Genomic DNA, 20,206 nt, shown 5'->3' with positions numbered 1-20,206 from the left:
CAAATTACAGACCTATCTCTCTAACCTGTATTTTATGTAAATCCTTAGAACATATAGTTTTCTCAAATCTTTCAGCTCACTTCAATAAATATAACATACTTTATGACTTACAGCATGGCTTCAGAGAAAAGCGTTCCTGCGAAACACAACGTCTAATATTGCTTGATTTCAGCAAAGCGTTTGACAAAGTGAAACATCTTAAACTGCTTTTCAAATTACAGGAACATGGTGTGGATAAAGATACTCTCTCATGGATCAAATCATTCCTTATCAATCGTACACAGACAGATAGATAGATAGATATGTAGTAATTATTACCATATTGCATGATGTGCACAAGTGTATTTTAAGTAAAGAAAGTATTGTTGTTCGCGATCCTGATATTTGTTTTGACCAAAATATTTAAAATTATTTCGCAGCTGACCGTTAAAACATATAACAATTTCAAACAAGCCGTTGTTCCAGAAGTGGAATAGTCACCTCACTTGAATACATTGCAGTCCACACCGCAAGGTATCAATCTCATCACTCGTGGGTGTAGAGTTGTGGTAGGTGATGAATTGATCGTAGATTAAGTCACTTTAAGTATTGCTAGCTGTGATGGTATTTTTTACTGAATACCGATTACTTCAAAACTTTATCTCATAAATATTTTACTATTAGATTTCGTCGGATTCGTATGATTTGCAGTTAGTGCCCGTATAACATGTATCAGCAAACTGGACAGCCTTGTTAGAGCTGGTAAAAGCTGATATTCACCTTCAATATTTTAAAGTCTAGTGCATTATAGTAAGACGCAAATATGTACGTACTAACTTTTTTGCAGAAAACCAAAGGAGATCAAAATTGCCGCTGCATTTCAGTTATGTACGTACTAACTTTTTTCTAACGAAGGAGATCAAAATTACCGTTGCATTTCTGTTCATGCACAGAATGGAATGTATATCTAGACGCTAGATGCTTTAGGTATATTTTACTCGAGAAAAGCATATATAAACAGAAAAACGTGTGTGTACAAGTAAGAGGTCTTATAAAAGACTCAACTCGCAAAAAGGAAGCCTATTTTTATAGGCAAAAATGTTGGAGATAATATATTTAAGTAATATTATATACGCGTGCACACTTATACCTTATTTTGAATGAGTTTTCGTTTCCATGTGCATAATACTATGTAGTATTTCCAATTGTAAACGGGGATCATACTTCTATGCATCGAAAAGATAACAATACCTGGTTTTGCTCATCACGTAGCAAAATATGTCTTTTTTACCATTCGTCTGGTAACAATTATACGTATTTTAGATAAAACATATTTATTTCAAAAACATTTTTATACACAGAATTTGATATAACATTTATCATATTTAGATGTTCAAATGGGAAAAGAACGAAAGACAAAGTCGTATATTGTTCTTCTCGTGAAATACGTATCTTACATTTTTCCTCATACATTTTAAGTTTATCTGTAACTTGGCTTCTGATTGATGTCCAATGTCCACTGATCTATTACTTTTTATATCTAGGTATACTACTTATGACCATGTATGTTCATTTATAATTAATAAAATTGCAAATTTCCAATGCAAATTTCCAAATAACATTGTGCACCATTATCATAAAAATATATGAGATAGCCCCGGAAATATTTTAATTTACCATAACACGTGTGTATCTGCCAACTATATCTATTGTAGATAAAAAGCTTTCCGCCAAACTCATTCTAGTAAGTTAGTTAAAACTATATTTATTCAAGAGATGTCGTAAACATATTGACAATTGAACATTATTGGAAAGTAGAAAATGTTGCATATTTGAACATTTAACAAACACATACCACGGTGAGCGTCAATACGACACTTATATTAGCACATTAAATGCTTAGTTCTTCTCTACCCAATCGAACTGCATGGCACACCAAAAACAGAGCAGTTCGAGAGGGACACACGGTCAAAGCTGATTCCACAGAGCTGGTGAGCGGCGCCTACATAACTGATTTCAAACGGACCGGAAGTGTTTGGTAGGTCACATGCCAGATTCCAGCCAACAACTATCCTACCGAAACCTTCAATTGGCTCTCTAGAGCATCGGACCTGCAAAGAATTTAATACTGTTCGGGTTAATATTTAGGGACTTAAACATATTTATAAACTATGCTTTAGCAATTGTGCAACTTAATTTGGATGTTTTTGTTTACAATCGTTTTCAACTTGGACAATTATGTTTATTATGTGCCTGGTTCATCTTCATATTCACGTCCGATTTCATATAATGCTACTTTTATTGGGTTGATAACTTAACTATACAATGTGACCTATATATCATAGAAATGTATATTTATTGATGATTCATATATTGTGTTTTTCTATGGGATTTTTCAAGTCTTGTCACTCTGGTTATTGTGTGTTTCAGGTAAAAACAAGTAAATATATATTTTTTAAGTCATTTTAAGCTATACATTTATCGCCAAACAAGACATGATACAACTCCTTGTCTGCAAAAACTTCATTTGCATAAACATCAGGAAATGAATAATATTTAAAAATACAGCACAGTTACCACTACCCACCTCTCCACCATTAAAGGTTGCTCTTATGATTCCATGGATGGCGTAACCGATCTGCTCGACGTTACACGTGCTACACGAGCAACCTAGGATTCGTAGCGAACTAATGTCTTGTGCCGGTCCTGATATAACAATCCCGACCATGTAGCACGTGGCGAAGAGTGTGTAAAGAGACATACCTTCAACTGACTGAAAACAAAAATGCACAATCGAAAACCACTTCGGCAAACATTATATGTTTAAGGCTTTTGTGAAGAACTGATAGTGGACTAAGTAAAAAGCAAAAGGCGTCCCCCAAAACGTCAAACATGAGATAAACTGTTATAACCATGCAATAGTCTTTTATTTAAGGAAAGTGAGACAATACACACACCAACGCGCTAAACATGAAAGTGATGAAATGAATTAAAGAAGGGGCCATCGAATTGGAACTTAACCGTTTCGTGACGAACGATGGTTACGGTACATTTAAGAAGTTGCTCTTATAGAAAATCGCAATTCTTACGAATGAGTGTCTAAACGTTTATATACGCAATTTATGTGTGTATGCATGAACACTTGCGACTAAGATGAGAATCTGTTTCCTTTTTACAAGAGATAAACAATTAATAAATCATTTAAAAACAAAAGAAAGCATTACCGTTACTATGAAATTCTTCACTGCGACCATATACTGTTGCTTTGAGTCTGTACGTATCGCGCCTATTTATATGCAACGTAAGTGAAAGTACAAATGACTGGAACGCACTAGAATGACGTATTTTGAGATGTGATGTTTCGCAATAAAGCTAATCAACAAAGTGTTTACAAATTGTAAGCCTTCTTCGACCCATAAAGAGTACACCGTTGTTAAGGCCCGTTAAGAGTGTAAGCATACTGGCTCAACATGCTGTTTTCTTATCTAGCCAGTCAAACTGGTGCAGTTCATATCAATATGTCAACCTTTAATGAATGCATGCGTTCGGTAGATAGCAACGAACGCAATATTATAATCTATTCTTGCAGTCAAGAAAGAAAACATATTAAAAAAAATTGAAGTTGAATATGGTTTAATTAAACAAACTTGTTTTGACAGCTGTGGCGGCGACCATTTTGGCTCAAATAGTATGACCTACTTTCAAAGCCGGGAACCATCAACAGAAAAATTAGATCATAAAAATGGCATTTTTTCTTATTGCTTACAAATATACCTTCAATTTGATACCAAAACATACCATTTGCAATGTTTTTTACAAATCCTAGGCAGCATGCACTGAACAATGTGCGAAGAACAATTTGAATCACTATTTAAACCCCATTAACTCAAGCGAGTTTACAATTCCAGAAAAACAAAACAGTCTAAAATGAAGACATATTTACTTCATCTTATTTAGAATCGAATGTTGAGTTGTTTAATGAAGTTTACCTATAATCAGAAATAAAGAAACAAAGGCATGCTTGTTGTAAACCATAAAAATACAGTCATATCACATCATTAAAGCGAGCGTAAACAGACAGGCCTTAAACTGGCTTTTATTCAAAACTTAGGTTTCACATATGGCTGTTATTGGTGTATGTGGGAAAGCAGTGATTGGAATATGCTGTGGAAAGAAAATTGTTATATCAATAATCCCGACCCGCGAAAATTTGTGTTGTCTTGGTAGCAAGTCTCAGAAATGGGAATACGGACAAAACCCATCCCGGACAAAAACCCTCCCGTCATTTTCATAGGGGGCGGACAAAAACCCTCCCATGAAAAAACGGAGGCGGACAAATGCCCTCCCGTGAAAGCAGTCAAACACCGACAAATGTAATTGTTTCACACAGTGTTGCATTTATTAATCCAAAAGATTTACCCATTGTGTGTTTTGTGTTGTGGGTGTGAAATTGAAATAAGAAAATGTGTATTTATTCACTGTATACATATCGCTTTTCTAATGTGCATATATATCCGATAATCCAATATAATAACAACATCAATAAAAACATAAAATGAGGCCATTTATAGACAAGTGAATTTAAATTTAGATTGAATGCAATACGATACAGAGCAACGCTTAATCGCGTCATACGCGCATTGTAAAAACCTGCTTCCCGGGGACTTTCTGAAAACCTTGCGAAGATAAAAGTGAAATTCTGTTAACAATTAACAATGCGTTTGCATGTAACTAAATTGTTTGAATAACTTATTTAATTTATCTTTGGTACTTAAATTCGTGGCTCAGATTTCACGGGAGAGCTTTTGTCCGTCCCCGTTTTTTGTCATGGGAGGGTTTTTGTCCGGCCCCGTTTTTTCAGGGGAGGGTTTTTGTCCGGCCTCTATAAAACTGACGGGAGGGTTTTTGTCCGGAAGGGTTTTTGTCCGGCATTCTCAGAAATGTGGACAGTTTGTCGACAGGTACGTTTGTTGTTGATGTTGTTGTTCTTCAAAGGTTTCATTTTATTTCTATAATACACTCTGGTACATTAATGATATATTTCGTAACATTTGTTTGTAAAACGCATGTGTGTATATCTTAACCCTCATCAATTCATAATGAAAGTACTGCCTAGCATGTAGTTTAGTAAATTCTCAAAACAACTAACAATTATTATGTCGATACAATATCAACTTTATTTACAGCCACATGCAAACTCATGACGCATGCTTATGCCTGGCATATCTATTTCGTGGAGTCTATTTGGGAACGAATCAAATGCGAAATTTGCTATTCTTCTACTGTTTTCATTTCAACAATTAAAAAGCATATAAGTTTACTAATGGGACTGTACTTTGTACGTCCAATAAACTAATGAATCAAACATTACTTTGTAAGATTAATTTATTTCAATATCGCTATACTAAATGTGTTATCTGAAACAGGGTCTAAGCATGATAATCACCATAATTATAATTTGTTATATTTTACCGTCGAAACGTGGTATGTTATAATTATACAAGAAGTGAAAACGAAATCAAAGGCATTGGTTGGGTCTTGAGAATTTGCTACATGATATGCCCGTAGAACAGGAACTACCATCAACCAAACATGCGATTGTAACTGATGAGCGAAATTCGACAAAATCGGACGGTAATTGTAATAATAAAAAACGTGTACGAACAATATATGCTAGCTTGAAGCATTATTTGTAATGTTGAGAATGTTTGTCGCGATTTTCTTATTAGAAAATAAGTCGAATCCATTGGCATAAGCTGATTAAAAAAAAGAGTACTTCGAAGAAACTGACCGACCGCGATTCAATCTAAAATCGGATATCCTCTATCAGGACCATTCTAAAGTCATGAACGTCACTGTTCGTTACACATGTGACTTATGGACAGCCTTTGAGGCCTGACCTGCAAGTGTTTCAAAGGTATTTGCAAAAGATCCTCCTGTAGTGAATATAATTACTAAATATGTAAATGTTTTAACAATTTCTTATGCTTGGTCTTTGTAAAAAAAATTAATACCCCACCTTAGTTGTCCCCCTTTTTTTAAAACCATAACCTTTGTTTTATTTGTGTTAACACATAATTTCCACTTATCACAATATTCCTCTAACAAAGACAAACCTTTAATTAATTCATCCTCAGTTTCTGCCATAATTACAATGCCATCTGCATATAACAAAAAAAATAATTTTAGCATACCAATATCAATTCCTTTTAAACCATTTAACATATAATTGATACTTATGAAAAGTTGTTTGTTTATACACACCCAACCGACTGTAATTTGGTATGCCGACACTACACTTGTTTACACGCATTCATGTAGAAAATATTTAATAGTAAGCGAATAATGTCGATCGTAGATAAAAGAATTGCATTTTCAGAAAACATAACAAAAGAAAACTTTACAAGTGTCAAGCAAAGCGTTATTCGTAAACTTTGTGTTACTCGATAGCGTTATTGCATCGAAAATGCAGTCATATAAGGAAGTATATAGTATAAAGATAGTGTTATCGAGTGATGATAACGAGTCGCATTTTCAGAAAAAAGATAGAAAGAAATTGATCAACTGTCAAGCACAGGGTAATTTGTAAACACCTATATAAGACATGTATGGGTTCTTTGAGTGCTCGAAATGCAAGTCTAGATGGGAAAGTGCTAAGGTTACTCCTAAGCATATCCGAGATCAGGTATGTGAAGTTTTGTTACTAGACCGTTGATAGTGTTGATTTGTCTTCGTCGCTTGGGCAAAGCCAATGGGTTCGTTTCTCTATAATGTCCCAGAGAATAACTATGTGATCAATTTTCAGATTCTAAGGGATAATATTTAAAATTTGATGAATTTTTGTAACGACATCTTTTGCAAATCGATCTTTTTGCATGTGTGAACGCGCGTGTAAATTGCAAATTACTTGGAATTTTATTTATATTTATTCGCTTCAAGACAATACAGTTGTCTGTACTCAAACATATAAAGTTAAGCAAACGATGCATTTAGCAATAAATCTGTGTATGGATTATTTATTTCATAAATTAAATTATGAACAACGGCCAAGCTTGAACTGACGTCTAAACAGCTTGTTCTAAACAGCATCGATTGCGTTAATTTATGTGTTGGTGTGTGGTCACATGATGGATTTTGTTTACTTAATAATTGGCGCATAGATTGGTTGTAGCATTTAGTCTGGGGGTCTTTAGTCTTTTTTATGTCTCGGTATCTCGTGTTTTAAATTCAGTACACTGTACAAGATTTATAAATTTTATATTAAACAACCCTCACGTTAGACAGAAAATGTTCAAACCTTATGTACAGTTTGCTCCGAGTGTAATCGAAGACCAATGGGATTCATGGTTATTGATATGATCATATTTATACTGGCATTGTATGACTAATATATTTGCTTAATGTTTACCAGATACAATTGTTTTACTTTTACATACTTCTAGCAATTTAAGGCCTGTAAGGCATATACGCAGTGTCTATATAAGGCCAGATGCGAATGCACAGATAACATCAACAATAACAAGCAACACAAAGATGTAAGCACCCATCAGAAACCGCATATAGCTGAAAGCATAAATCTCAATCATTACATCAATGAAATAACAACCAGCATAGAGATGAAAGCAACAATCACTAAGTTTTCTGCATAAGTGCTGTGTCTGCAATCCGTGTCTTTAATCACCAGGTTTAATCACCAGGCTAGTCCTGCGCCACGTTCTACATTCGCAAGAGACAAATCTTGATACATGCTGCTAAATAACTTCGATCTGGGTAATGTAGGTGGTATTGTTTGGTCATATGATTCAATGGCTTAATAGATTTAATTTGGAACTCGCGCGTTGTGTGTTTTTCCGATTTCTGAGCGCGCGCGGGAGGTACAAACATTGTAATTAATTTAGTAATGACCAGTAACGAATCCGATTTGCTTCCCATTCAGTAGTGGAAAATAAGTATTTAAACGACAGTAGTGTTTCTTTTAAGAAATGTCAACATTCAAGTCTTTTGTTGTTATTACTATTACTATTTTATTAATAATTACAGATAACAAATCTAACACTGATATAATGTATGACAGATTTTTAATACAGGATTAAAGTCTAAATACACCGTTCAGATGTACAGCCGCCGATGCGGATGGGTCCAGTAGCTAACATCCTTAAAATACATGAAAAACAGACTTTTTCAGCTGTATGGTAATGAATCAAGGAACCTATACAAACGGCTTGACCTATGCAATATTCTTCTGAAAAACATTATTCATGTTCTTGTTTTTTCGACATGCTTTATAGATATAGCAAATAAAAGTAATGTATGGTAAAGCTCGTTAGTGATGAGTCTTCTAATCTTAAGGTCTTAGTATTTAGCGAAAAATTTCTTTACTTTTCAGATTAGATTAAAGAAAAGCCTCACAATAGAGCTATATCATATAGACATATAAATTTCCAACTGATATGGAACCATATATTAGTTCTAGTGCTACGAATGGACTGAGGATATTAAGGTTTTTGTTGTTGGGTACTTGTCTGTATGATTTTAAATATATTTGAATAGTATAATATATATACGATGGAGTCAGTGTCTTGGTAGTTTCGTTAAAAAACTTCATTAAAACTGTATGCCCAGGCCTTCGCACAGTATGCCATGACATAGTTACGTGACCGAAGCTGTTTACATGTACATGAAGCATTATATCGTGTTACACAGTATTCTTACAAATTAAACACGATCGAGATTAGTTAATCTAAATAAAAATGATTAAATCATGGTATTTTTATCAAATATAACGAACGTTTGAGCAGAAAAAGTGGTGTTTAATATTCAGCGATAACAGAAATTATTGATTCACTCTCTTTTAAAAGATGCTAGTCAGCTTTTGGTTGTACCTACCGCGCGTGCTCAAATATCGGAAAAAACCAGACTGGAAAGTTCCGAATAACAACTATTTATAACGGGTTCGTGGAGCGTTTTCTAAAGTTGAAAAATCATTTGTGAAGCTAGCAAGTTTTTTTTCTGATTAAGACAAGCGACCTGTTCCCTCTCTCGGCTGTCCTCTTGAACCGTAGAAATTTGCTAAATCTAATCTAAGCAATGTCGGTCTAAATGCCTGCTAAAACGGAGAGAAAAGATTTCCTGTAATAAATGTCCTGACAGAACCGGAATTTCTCTTGATTCATATAACCTCACATTTGATGGGGTTTAAGGACATCGTAAAGTCCTTTGTCATTTCTGGAGTCTTTCAAAACCACCATACCAGTCTTATGAGTATTTTCTTGTACTGGAGACTTAATAAAAATATCTCGTGGTGGAACAGACTTTGGAGAGCTTGTCGTTAATGGACACTAGGGCAAAGGGGTCTGATTGAAGATCCATGTTTTACACCTGATGTGACAGGTGAATCAAGGATAACGTCCGATGATTGTGCATAAACAAGACAATAGTATAATAAATATAGCAAGTATAATTTAAAGGGACCGTCCAACAGATTTCACGTTTTGGTAAATTGACAAATTAAAAAAAGTTTTTTCAGATTCGCAATTTTCGTTTTAGTTATGATATGTTTTAGGAAATAGTAATACTGACCATTTACCATGCTCTTAAATATCTATTTTGATGATTTGAAAACCTGAAAATTATAAAGCGTCGTGCGACGCAAAACGATTGAATAATTTGGAAAGTTCTGTTGTTGTCGTTTATTTTGGGATACTACGAGGATTGCTTATATAGGTAAAAAATACATCCGCTCTAAGCATGAGCATGGATGGTCGATAGGTCTAGGCGGGAGACTTTTTACTCCAGGACTCCAGGGGTCAGTGGTTCGAGCCCTGTTGAGGGTTACTTTTTTTACTTTTTTTAAATTGTATTTTTGTTTGTTTACTGGAGATTTTTAGTTCAAATGTTTAAATGTATTAATATAAAGAATTTTATGACAAGCTTCAATACATGCCAAAATATGTTCGACGGCCCCTTTTACTCCAGAAACAGTATTAGGAGATTTGGATTAGTTTTGTCGGATAGTATTACTAGTATACAATATAGAAAATGATGTGACACTGTGAAAAGACTATGTGCGAGTACGATAGGTCGATAACACAAGATCGCGTTATTACCATTTCAATCTCGCCTTTTGGTTGCATGTGCGCGATATGTCATCTTTTGCTGTATTTTATTAAAATAAAATATTGAATGGACCTTATCACGTTTTATGTTAATTGACAAAATTAAAAAACAAATGTTTCGGATGTACAAATTTTCGTTGTAGTTTTGTAAATTTACCAAAAGGTGAAAAGGTCCCTCCCTTTAAATAACACTTCTTAAATAACAGGGTCATAACAAGAGCATGAAATGATGTGACTGCATTTTTTTCTGTAGCAAGAAATTATTTAAGTGCATGAAATCATAAATTAATCCATTTTATTGCTTTTTAATGTCTAAATCACACGCTTTTACCACAATCCCATTGAAAGCAGCAAATTCTATGCAAAATTCCTTAGGAGAAATGAAAATATACATGATAAACGCCTGTAGAAATACATGATAAATAACCTTGCTTTATAACAACTTCGTGCCCATTTTCAAGTAACAGCACATACGAGACACTAAGCAGTAATTTAATGTTCGAAGAAAGCTTTCTCAATGCGGAAATTGCTATGTTTTTCAAATGTAATTATAGTACTATATTAGGACATTGAGGAATTGAAAAATGTTTATTATGTGTATAGCATAGTTTTTATCTACTCATATAGAAACACGTGGTGATCAAATTCTTGATCTTTTTTACAAGTTATCCTGTTATCATCGACAACTTCGAAACCACCCCTCCCCCCTCTCTCTTAGAAAATGCAAACCCAAGCAAAGAGAAACCAAATTCTACTCACAGTTTTCCTTTAAAAGATATGAACCTATAAGAAAAACTGACCTAGGCATACACACTTTATGGAAAACATTTAAAGAAGACTTACAAAATACCGTCTCAAAAAAAATTCCAACTTAATTAATAAAAGCAACAAATATCTATGTGTAACTTAACAATTAAAAACACAAATGAACGCGTACAAACGCAAATACCTTGAATCGAAACAACAAAAGCTTACAAGCAAATTCTTCGAATTGATATCAACCGCCAAATAAATGGTATATATGGATGGGTGAAAATCCATTGATATAAGGTATAATCCTAGAAAAAAGAAGGGTAATTGTTGTATACATTGCAATTCTTATAATTGATAAATTTACTCCCATGAAATGTCTTGTTATACTCGTTTGTCGTATCTGAGAAATAGCCTTGAAAAGTTAATCACATAAAACAACATTATGGCAATAACTCTTTTGTTGGACGTGTGTGGTTATTGGTCTCGGGCGAGGCAATAGCACTCATTGATATCTATACATCTTAAAGTTTAATGTTAAACACATATATTGTATCTGAGATATAGCCCTGAAAGTAACATAATACGAAAACAACAAATGACAATACATCTTATTTAAATAAGTGATTTTATGATTCGTGTGCAAAGACATTTTGTCATTGATCTCTACACACTCATGAAGTTTCATGTTGAAATCTTTAATTATTTCGTATATATATAGCCTTGAAAAGGTATATACTTAAACAACAAAGCTCAATAAATATAATTCAAGAAAGTGTAGGGTTATGGTTTTTGAGCGGTGCAACCCCCCCCCCCATTGATATCTGTCCACCCATGATGTTTCATAGTTTTTTAGATACAGACCTAAAAGCTACTCCATAAAAGCAGCGTCAGGAATATTGGCAATACATTGAAAACCTCATTTTTTAAATCCCGATTCAGGACAAGATAACCCAGCACACTGTAAAATTCCACAAAAATGATTCTCGTACATAAGCGCTTAACAACATACTGACAGCCAAACAATACAACCTCTAAGGAAAAACGGTACCCTTAAATCGGAACCACAAAACCAATAGTTTCAACAGGCAATTTCAAGATGCCTTCTCCCCAACCACATCTGATACTATGACATATTCATGCCATAGGACCCAGCCCCCATACATATATTCCAGGCGTAAACATCACATAAAATGGATTAAAATATTAATACAGATCTGTAATTCGCCAAAGCCTCATGTCCAGGTAAATTATCCTGCAAAGTATTAAAGGAATGCTGTACAAAAATATTCCTAATCCGTACGTCTTTCTTTCAAAAGTATCTGTATTTTTGGGGAAAAACAACTGATTAGAAACATGCAAATGTATTAAAAACGGGGAGGTTAACATCATCCTATAAATTACAAGCCAATATAACGTACATGCATTTGCTTTACAATATTTGAACCTGTTATCTCTAAACTATCATGGCTCAACTTGATAACAATAATATTTTATATGACCTGCAATACGGGTTAACCCTTCCCGTTCTTGTGAAACATAACTCATATAATTCCTCCAAAAAACATTCCAATCAAATCAAGCTAAAAAAACTGACATTATGGAGTTTGTTAAAGAATTCGATTCTTTAGAATTTCCCCACAAGAACGTGTTATGCTAAGTTAAATGCTATGGAATAAATTCAAATGTTTTCTTCTGGATATCTCATAAATAAAGCAAATAACTGTTGTCCTGGAGTGAACCGTGTCCGACAAGGTAGCCGTAACCTTTGGGGTCTCACAGGGCACTGTCATGGAGCCCATCTTGTTTCTGATCTTCTTCAAGAACTTTACCTGAAGCATCAAATATAACACTCCAATACTTTTTGAAGATGAAAGTATCATTTATGGAAATAATCTCAACATTGCTGTTACCTTATCAATGCTGTTACCTTTGACAAGAACAAGAAAAGTCGAGCCCACTGCCCATCGAGCGTGTTTGTTTATTTGTATAGTTGAACAATTATATCACTTGAGATTTGTGATAATCATTTGCAAGTATATGTATCACTTAAAGGGGCCTTTTCACGGATTTTGGAATGTATTGAAGTTTGTCGTTAAATGCTTTATATTGATAAATGTAAACATTGGATCTAAAAAGCTCCAGTAAAGAATCAAGAATAAAATTATAAAAAAAAAGTAACCTTCGACTGGGCTCGAACCACTTACCCGCGGAGTAAAAGTCTATCGCTTTGACCACTCGGCCATATGGCTCATACAATAAGTGATGAATTTTATACTTTATATAAGCAATACTCGAAGTATCACAAATATAACGACAACAACAGAACTCTCCAAATTATTCAATCGTTTAACGCTGCAACGCTTTATAATTGTCAGTTTTTAAATCGTCAAAGATGCATTAAATGGATATTTTAGGGCATGGTTTATGTTTCCTCACAAATATTATAACTACAAAGAAAATTTGCGAATCTGAAACATTTATTATTAATTTTTGTCAATTTACCAAAAAGTGCAAGAATAGTTTAGGATATGCCAAGTTTTACTAAAGGTTAATATTCTGGTATGTGGAGTTTTGTCTTTAGATGACTGTCAATTTAAACAAACTATCTTATTCACGTATATAAATATTAAACCCTTTCTGCATGACACTACTATAATGTTGGTACCTGAAATCGAAAATCATATTTAACCATTCATTATTGATGCACTGTTTTAGTTCAGTGGAATATTGTTAGTTTATGTATATAACTAAACCTCGTGTTTCTATCTTAATTACAATTATAAATACAATTATTGTATACTCTGTCCCGACCTATTCATATTATTCATATAATATAATTCATATAATTAAATCTCAAGTGACAGTTGTGTGAATTGTTCCCAAGGCTAAAAGAATTGCATGGAAGCAATGTTTTACGAACGCCTATTAGCATGACCACCCACAAACGTTAACGGTAACCACCATCGTAGCATGTAGATCAATCAAGAATTTAAAGGATTAGGAGTTTGAAACTAACTGCATTTTTATACATAATACGACATTTTACACAAACATGTTTTGTGCTTCCAGTATTATGGCCAACAATGTAAGTCCTGCAATATTATGTGCCAGCCGTACAGGGTGGAGGAGACCAAATGCTCGCGGTGCGGTATGGTTGCCAGGACCTGCGGATGTGACAAAACCCGCCACACAGACCCGAGGAAGCCCCATCGCAGCGACCTCTGTGAGAAATGTCGATCTGGGAGGCCGTGCCAGTAGTAAACAACGCTGGCATCAAACATGCAAAAGACATAACCTTATCAATTTTATTTTCCGTTATTTTGAGAGCCTCATGGATTGAACAAACATATATTTTTGTGATTTTAAATTATTTATCAGCACATGTTTCTACAGCAGTTTCGAGATGACAGAATGTTGAAATGACACAATTAAATAAAACGTTTGTAGCTTGTAATTCTGTCTCGAATAATTTCTGACAGAATGTGTAAATTTCTTAAAACATTAATATTAAATACTGTAAAATAATTCAGCATCAAAAATATTTATCTTTAAAACAAATATATATATACGATTTGTTATTATATGTTTAGTGAATGTGGTGAGTATGCTGTATTTTATATAATTTGCGTGTACAATGTGATGAAAATTAAACGTTTTAAGCATCGAAAATGTCATGCCAATGTATTTTCTCACTACTTGATCAATTATCTATTAGGAAGTTTAGAGCTCCAAACAAAACCATGAGTACTATTCAATTCCTTAAAAACTCAAAACCTTGTGTTGTGCTTTACATGTTGGACTTTCTGACCTCGCTTATGAAACTCTCGTTCTCTTAAAAACCACTTACAACAGTCTATATTATACAGATACCCAGCAATACATTAATTCAAACAACCCTCATGTGGGAAATTCAGTGTTCGAACCCTATTTACATTTGTAATCATATGAAACGTCGTATATCAGGTACAAATTAAAGTCATTTTCTCGCATGATTTCTCTAACCCAGCATGTGTTTACCAGTAAAACACCATAGATACTAACACAATTTACCAAAATAACGTGAAACTTCCGCTGAGGCAGTCGCCGCGACACTGTGTTATAGCACGATGTTCTTTACTGACAAGAAACCGACTGCCAAAGTGCTGGAGCATCTTTAGACGGCATAATGATTTGATAGTCAATGATAACAACATAAAATCCGTTACATTACAAATGAATGAAGTTTTAAATAAGTCGTGTGTTTAAAATATCGGCCAGTTGAAATGTATGTAAACAAAGGATTAAAACGGCACTGGACAGTTAGTTTTGATGCATAATGTAACGGCAAGAACGGTAAGAGTGGTGTTTTTACGGTTTATTGAATTATGGTACTGATTTCTGTGAACTTTGCATGGAAAATGAACTTTACTCCGTGAAGATTTCAGTCTTGCTTGAATCGCACATGAACTCTCTGAAACGCTGAACGCGGCACCCACACGCCCGGCGGTTCTATGCTCAGTACACGCGCATAAGACAGGACAAGTTCTACTTAAGACGGCGGTTTACAATTTAAGGTCTCCTCATGCTTTTAGGTGTATCCTATTCGATGAAGGTTCTTTTATGTGTATGTACATCCTATTCGATGAAGGTTCTTTTATGTGTATGTACATCCTATTCGATGAAAGTTCTCAAACTGCTTATATTACGCTACATAAAATGTTAATGATTTTTATTAAATGTTTGTTTCCACAAACCCGACCGACCTTATTTTTTTGTGCCGAACTTAAACTTCTTTTTAAGGTTGAGTTTGCGAAAAAAAAAACATTCAATTAAATTTACTATTAACCATGCAAACATAATTTGATTCATTCAATCAAATTCGATAAATTAGGTTTTAGTTTAGTAAACTTTTCGACAATTACAAATGTAAAACAGAAATGGAAGATTTTTTGCATACAATTTCATATTAAGAAACAAAGGGCCGAACTACTTACCCAAATTTTGAATTTACACTGTATCAGTTTCGCCGTTAATTTATTTAATGTGTTACTGGGTAAATGTACGTTATTCTTTATATAAATATGTGATTGAAAACACTTTTAGTTAAGTAAACTTTTCGACAATGACAAATGTAAAACAGAAATGGAAGATTTGTTCATGCCATTTCATATTCAGAAAAAGGGCCGACCTACTTACCCAAATTTTGAATTGTCACTTGTATCAGTTTCGCCTTTTATTTATTTAATGTGTTACTCGGTACATGCACGTTATTCTTTATATAAATATGTGATTGAAAACAAAATCGTATAAGGAAGCTGTTTAAACGAATTTAATCCAGTGTATATAAATAGTTGCTTTTTCAGAAAATAGACAAAACGAAACTGAACAAGTGTCCTACAAAGCGTAATTTGTAAACACCGATATTAGAAATGTACGGATTCTTTGAGTGCTCGAAATGCAAGGCTAAATGGGAAAGTGCTAAGGTTTACTCTAAGAATAAGGCCAAAACTCTGGTATGTATATTTTTGTACTTGACTATTGTGTCTACATAAATAGTTACACAAAATTTGTCAAGTGATTTATAATTATACATTCATTGGTACATGATAAATAATTTTTTGAAAATTGGAACATGAAAGCATAGTTACTGTTCATCAAATGAGACATTACTTTTTGTTTTATATCATAATAATTATATTTTTAATATTAATCATTTGACTAGCCCATGCACGATTTCCATAATACTTAGCTAATACGTGTAATTTTTTATTTCACGTGAACGATTTATGGATGGGTTCCATGGACTAAACGTTATATCACACATGAACAACTGTTACTGTCGTCACAAGTAAAATTGTTCCAGATATTGTATGGTTATGAGTTGGTAACTTGTTCTTATTTCGTTAAATGTTAAGGAAAATATAATCAAACATTATTTGATATTTTTATATAAAAACAAATTACGTGGGAAAATATTGATTTAAGCAATACATTTGTTTTTTTATGAATAAATAAGCATCCTAATATTTGTAACGATGACATGGATCTTGAGCTATATTTCACAAAGACATTTCTGCGAAATTGGTGAAATCTTTCATATCAGCAACCCTTTGATAACGAATAAAAAATCGCATAGTAATTATACTTTTTAAACATTAAGTGCATACTTAATGTTTAATGTACAGGAATGTTTATGTTTCTAAGGAATTACTTGGACATAATTGATTTATTTAAATGCAATAATATTTTGCCAAATGCAAAAGTCAGTAAAATACAATTGCTATTTTCGATTTGCCTTATTAAGCAAAATTTGCCGATTTATTTTGAAGTGTTATTTTTTTACAATTCGTAATAATCTAAATGCAATTACAGTTCTGTTTTTGTACACGAATTCCTGATTTTTTAAGTTGAGCCAGATTACCTTTCCCGTTTACATTGAGTTAATAAAATAACGTACAAATGTGTTTCAAGTACTATGGCCAAGAATGCAAGTCCTGCAAGATCATGTGCCAGCCCTACAGGGTGGAGGAGACTATGTGCTCATTGTGCGGTGAAGTTGCCAGAACATGCGGATGTGACAAGACCCGCAACACCGACCCGAACAAACCCCATCGCAGCGATCTCTGCGAAAAATGCCGATCTGGGAACCGATGCCAGTAAAGAAAATTAAGTTGATATAAATGACCAAATACAGTATGAGTATAAGAAAATGTGATTTTGAAGACCTCGTGGACCAAAAACACATACGTATTTATTTTACTATTGATTCAATTTTATTGATTGATACGTGTCCTTTAAACATGCCGTGCGTGCAAGAATGTTCAACTGATATGATTGAATTTACTGATTTTAATTTGTTACGTTTCTCGTGCAATTCTAACCATTATATGTAAATTTCTTCAAAAATTATATATATATTTATATTATGCTAAAAATAAAGCAAACGTGATCTTTAAAGGGATCTTTTCACGCTTTGGTAAATTGACAAAATTTAAAAAAGTTGTTTCAGATTCGCAAATTTTCGTTTTAGTTATGATATTTGTGACGAAACAGTAATACTGAACATTTACCATGGTCTTATATAGCCATTATATGCATCTTTTGACGATTTTAAAACCTAAAAATTATAAAGCGTTGCAACGCGAAACGATTGAATAATTTGGACAGTTTTGTTTTTGTCGTTAAATTTTTTGAAACTACGAAGATTGCTTATATAAGGTATAAAACACGTCAATTACGTGTACTCGGCTGAATAGCTCAGTAGGCTAAAGCGTTTTTACTTCAGGACTCTGGCAGGACTCCAGGGGTCACTGGTTCGTAACCAGGTCCGGGCAATGTTCTTTTCCTTTTTTTTATTTTATTCTTGATTTTTTACTGGAGCTTTTACGATCCAATGTTTACATTTATCGATATAAAGCATTTAATGAATAAGTTAAAAAAATGCCAAAATCTGTGAAAAGGCCCCTTTAAAGTTCAATAGAATATAATAAGGTTTGAAATTATAGTCTAAAATGGTAATTAATGGCTCATGTGTTTTATTTTTTTGATGTATTCTCGATATATTAAAACGCAAAGAAAGATCAAATCAATGTTTATGTTTTCATTATATATGACTTTGTTTCCTTCAAATACACGAAGAGTTTAACAAATAATCAGACAAAATGTACAATAGTTTACAAAAAGCATAACCATAATATAGATATGAATAGTATAATATCTAACACGTCGTCAGCGATAATCACAGTTAACAGTGTCATTATAAACAGACATATACATTTGAACTATTATTCGAAGGTATGAAATTAAAGCAAGTATTGGTATTCAAGTGAAAAAATCTGCAATACATTTTGTTAGTATTTAGGATCACAGTGCCCGAGAAAGACTGTTAAATGTTAAACATATCCCTTTAACACACGATATAACGTAAGCATTGTAAAATTTGACGCGCTTGCGTTGAGGAACGTTTGACACACTAATACACCCGCTTGTTGTTCAATCGGTCAACTGCACCAGTATAAGTAGAAGTCTGCTACGCAAGTTTGAATGACGAATGCAATCATATGTGCTTTGCGGGGATTATTATACGAGCTGAAGACAAATAAATGTCACACCATCTTGAGCACGTGTGACACTGTTCCGCATATAATATTGATAACATGCGCCCTACCGCTCTATTCACTAATTTAAATATGAACAGCAACTCTGGATGGGATTTTGAGATTGCATAAGGAGCATATGGGTTACCGTCCTTCGGCATTATCTCGGGCATATCTGGTCTTTGAGTGTATCATTCCAAGTACCTGGCTACTCTGGACCGATTTTTACGTGTCTCCGGAGAATGCTCTTCCACTGCATTTTTGAAACAAAGGTCCCACTGCTCAAATACATACTCCTTTAAATTATACTTATGAAGTAACCTAACTATAACTGGGATAAATCCTTGGCTGATAATCAAGGTAAAAAAATATCGCTTCAGTCTATTCAGGAACACGTTTTTTGCAAAGTTTCTACACGGAAAACTGCATAACTGTCCAAACAATGTTAGCTTCCATGCGTCAACAACTGTTTCGAGCGATTCAACATCTAACACTGCGAGTAAAAAGTCAGTGCTGGTAGACAGTTTCAATGACTGTATGTGTTTACCGCAAAACCTGTGGACTACCTTAAATCTTTAAATGTCCGTTTGCGTGTTTGAAGTGTAAGTGACTTTAAACCACATGGATGTAACCTACTATTCAGTATGTTGAGACATGTTCCTCGCAGTTTGTTGCTATCGTAGTTAAGTGATTAGGTTGTAGAAAGTCACTCGTCGCATTAATTCAATGTGTAATTTATTTGAACCTGGGCACAATAGGCTGTATAACACAATTAAAATCCATATAACAACATGCACGAATGGTAAACAAACCATCATAGTATTAACTTCTAATTAATTGTTAAGATTTATATCAGCAGGATATCACAATTGTTTTCGTTCTTTTACTTTTTACCTATAGCTATCAAAGCGCATTTTTATTGTATCTCTATGTTCTATAGGGATGTATAAATCCAAATATGACGTGTGTACTAAATATAAAAAACAGAGCTTAAATAAATGATTCGTGCATATTTACAAGATAAACTGCATGAAAAAAAAAATTTACTAAACAAAGAAAAATATTCAAACATTGTTATGTACTCGGTGCGAAACTTATGAACAAACATTGCGTGATAAACTTTTTATTTCAGCAATATTCCCCCAGTATTCTCAAATCAACAAATTAGAATTGGAAACACAAGTAACTGCATCAAAGCCCACTGCAAGTAAATGATAACATTCCTATTCCAAAATTCGCGATGCTTGTTAAACAAAGTAAATATTTTGCTGAACAAAAACAATT

General features: G+C 33.6%; 2 protein-coding genes and 1 long non-coding RNA gene across 4 annotated transcripts in view; 2 read left to right on the top strand and 1 right to left on the bottom strand.

Annotated features, from left to right (window-relative positions):
• Positions 1-18,363, top strand: part of LOC127844258 (zygote arrest protein 1-like) — a 131,298-nt gene extending 112,935 nt beyond the window's left edge. The window contains exon 2 of the mRNA XM_052374325.1: positions 17,298-18,363. Within this exon, the coding sequence (XP_052230285.1) occupies positions 17,298-17,486 (189 nt within the window). The 3' untranslated portion in view covers positions 17,487-18,363. The remainder of the gene's footprint in view (positions 1-17,297) is intronic.
• On the bottom strand, positions 1,725-3,390 carry LOC127844255 (uncharacterized). 2 transcript variants are annotated; one of them, XM_052374320.1, is made up of 3 exons: positions 3,210-3,390; positions 2,567-2,752; positions 1,725-2,090 (listed from the first exon to the last, which is right to left on the bottom strand). In XM_052374320.1, the coding sequence occupies exons 1-3, from the start codon at positions 3,231-3,233 to the stop codon at positions 1,890-1,892; spliced, it is 411 nt and encodes a 136-aa protein (XP_052230280.1). In that variant the 5' UTR covers positions 3,234-3,390; the 3' UTR covers positions 1,725-1,889. The 2 variants fall into 2 exon arrangements, with proteins under 2 accessions (XP_052230280.1, XP_052230279.1); XM_052374319.1 differs by having other exon boundaries at positions 3,204-3,385.
• On the top strand, positions 6,430-14,070 carry LOC127844260 (uncharacterized). Its single transcript, XR_008032648.1, has 2 exons — positions 6,430-6,664; positions 13,917-14,070. It is a non-coding gene; the product is annotated as an uncharacterized LOC127844260 (long non-coding RNA).
• Positions 18,364-20,206: the final 1,843 nt, after the last annotated feature.

Source organism: Dreissena polymorpha, chromosome 9 (assembly GCF_020536995.1).
Source record: "Dreissena polymorpha isolate Duluth1 chromosome 9, UMN_Dpol_1.0, whole genome shotgun sequence".
Lineage (NCBI taxonomy): Eukaryota > Metazoa > Mollusca > Bivalvia > Myida > Dreissenidae > Dreissena > Dreissena polymorpha.
The sequence above is the reverse complement of the archived record's forward strand: the minus strand, read 5'-3'. Positions and strand labels throughout refer to the sequence as shown.

Bases quoted from the DNA above. Each gene is read 5' to 3' on its own strand.
- LOC127844255 (XM_052374319.1), bottom strand. From the start codon at position 3,233: ATGGTCGCAGTGAAGAATTTCATAGTAACG. The intron at 2,753-3,203 runs GTAATGCTTTCT...TTTTGTTTTCAG, and splicing joins TGAAGAATTTCATAGTAACG to TCAGTTGAAGGTATGTCTCT. The intron at 2,091-2,566 runs GTGGGTAGTGGT...AATTCTTTGCAG, and splicing joins CAACCTTTAATGGTGGAGAG to GTCCGATGCTCTAGAGAGCC.